Source organism: Triticum dicoccoides, chromosome 6B (genome assembly GCF_002162155.2).
Source record: "Triticum dicoccoides isolate Atlit2015 ecotype Zavitan chromosome 6B, WEW_v2.0, whole genome shotgun sequence".
Classification (NCBI taxonomy): Eukaryota; Viridiplantae; Streptophyta; class Magnoliopsida; order Poales; family Poaceae; genus Triticum; species Triticum dicoccoides.
This window is the reverse complement of record NC_041391.1, coordinates 251,233,899-251,235,910: the sequence shown is the minus strand read 5'-3', so window position 1 is coordinate 251,235,910 and position 2,012 is coordinate 251,233,899. Positions and strand designations below refer to the sequence as shown.

At 45.2% G+C, this 2,012-nt stretch overlaps 1 protein-coding gene across 2 annotated transcripts in view; it reads right to left on the bottom strand.

The window, feature by feature from the left end:
• Window positions 1-1,099: 1,099 nt before the first annotated feature.
• LOC119320133 overlaps window positions 1,100-2,012 on the bottom strand; it is a 7,841-nt gene continuing 6,928 nt past the window's right edge. The window contains exons 4-5 of one of the 2 annotated variants that reach the window (XM_037594256.1): window positions 1,576-1,719; window positions 1,389-1,487 (exon numbers count right to left, since the gene is read on the bottom strand). In XM_037594256.1, the coding sequence (XP_037450153.1) occupies window positions 1,473-1,487; window positions 1,576-1,719 (159 nt within the window). In that variant the 3' untranslated portion in view covers window positions 1,389-1,472. Of the gene's footprint in view, window positions 1,720-2,012 lie in introns of both variants that reach the window. The other variant, XM_037594255.1, reaches the window with a different exon arrangement.

The window sequence follows — 2,012 nt, the reverse complement described above, 5'->3', positions numbered from 1 at the left end:
TTGGGCCTGATCCACGCATGAGAGTACATGCAGAAAACATCGTCTGCTTCTCACTCAACCAGGAAAGACACGTAAAGACATCTTCAACAATGACCCGCAAATTTTCTTCCGCATCCGTCTGCAGACAGAGGGACCAGTCCACGTACACGAATGCGGGAGTCCGCCATCCAACCATGACAACAATTCAAACTAAACAGACAAAATTCATTCAAAAACGGTCGGATTTCATATAAACATAACGTATTTCATTACATGCAGAGACTCTGGAAGTATAACTAATTAACTTAATCTATGATCACCAGCCCCAGCTCCCCGTGTCCGACCATGAGCCCCGCAAACTAATGCTTCGTCTTCTCAAATTCCGCCTCGGCACTCTTCAACTCCGCCTCCGAAGCCCCACGAACCGAAGTTGTCCGCCCCCACGTCATCACCAAGCGACTAATCGGCCACCGATGCTCAACCCACCAAGCTTGGCATCGACAGGAGAGGAGTGGTCAGAGCGTCGGTGACCTACCGTACACTACTCTTCCTCGCTGCCGGCGACGCCCGCAGACGTGCCAGCTACGTGGTCGCCCTGGCGGGGCGCGGCCTCAACAGAGCCGGCGATATCGTCCTCATCGTCGGTTTTACCGAACACCGAGTCCGCTGCCTCATTGCACTCCTTGTAGCATTTGTCTTTGATTTGCGTGAGAAAACATGTCCAAGCCAAGCTACGGACTGATACAGGCCCATGATGGATGGCTTCTGGCTTCTGTGGTCCAGACGCAATCCGATGCGGAAGGTGGACAGCACTCGGTTCCAACAAAAAATCGATAGTAAATAGACATCTACCCGGTGCAGAGATGTATCAATGCAAGAGGTAATGCAACTCAAATTCAAAAAGTATGAAACGACAACTTCGACTAAGACAGCTTCAGCTAGAACAGGGAAGACACAACACATCTCAGTTTCAGCACATAATTAATACAGTACTCCCTCCGTTCCATAATATAAGAACATTTTCTACACTAGACTAATGTAAAAAACGTTCTTATATTATGAGACAGAGGGAGTAGGTAATAAGTAGACATCCATCCAGTGCCAAGTAGGCATGTATCCAGTGCAAGATCAAGTAATCCAACTCAAATTTGAACACTAAACACGACAGCTTTATGGTGGCAGAGCCGACCAAGTCACCTTCAGCAAGATAGAGGCATGCTCAAGCATTATTTGTCGACGTGCACATCCATGGATGTCTGCTTTGAAGCGACAATAACGTTCCAGATCATCATTTTTAAAGCCTTTCTGACCTATTTTGAGCTTCAAATGCATCCAACTATCCATCTCTACGGCAATCACATGCCTTTTTGTTAGGACACATGACTCACCAATAATATCATGAAACAGCTCAATTCCCTGACGGACCCCACCGACAATGACAAACGAACTGAGAGATAAACTGAATCCACCCTGCACTTCTGATATGATAACATCTATTGTCGCCTCCACTGCATTGACAACGCGTGCTAAAGTGATGTCAACAGCACCATAATCGCCATTAATGCGATTCATGAATGGAACAGAAGGTGTGGTTACTTCACTGAAGTCTGTTGCACCATCAATTAATTGTAGATCATCTTCTTCTTGCTCTCCGTTCTTGACCCTCATGTCATACTCAACTAGAACAGCACAGGTCATTGTGATGCCCCTCTTAGGGCCAGTCATCTCAATGAGAGAACCCTGGAAAACTATTATTATTAGTTGCTATTAGCTCACAGTAAAAAGTAAAGACTTGCCTAAAGCATGTAAATTCTGAACTCACCTACAAACAAAAGTCGGTTGCACATGAAACTTAATTAATCATGCACGAATAATAAACAATAATCATGCCTAATGCATGCAAGGATAACACCATCTTTGTATAATGCTAGTAAGATGCCCATGCTACGCTACGGAACTACATTAAGTATGGAATCAAAATTGGTCCATCTAGGGTTTTATACGGTATTCCTCCACATCTTTGGCTTGGCTGA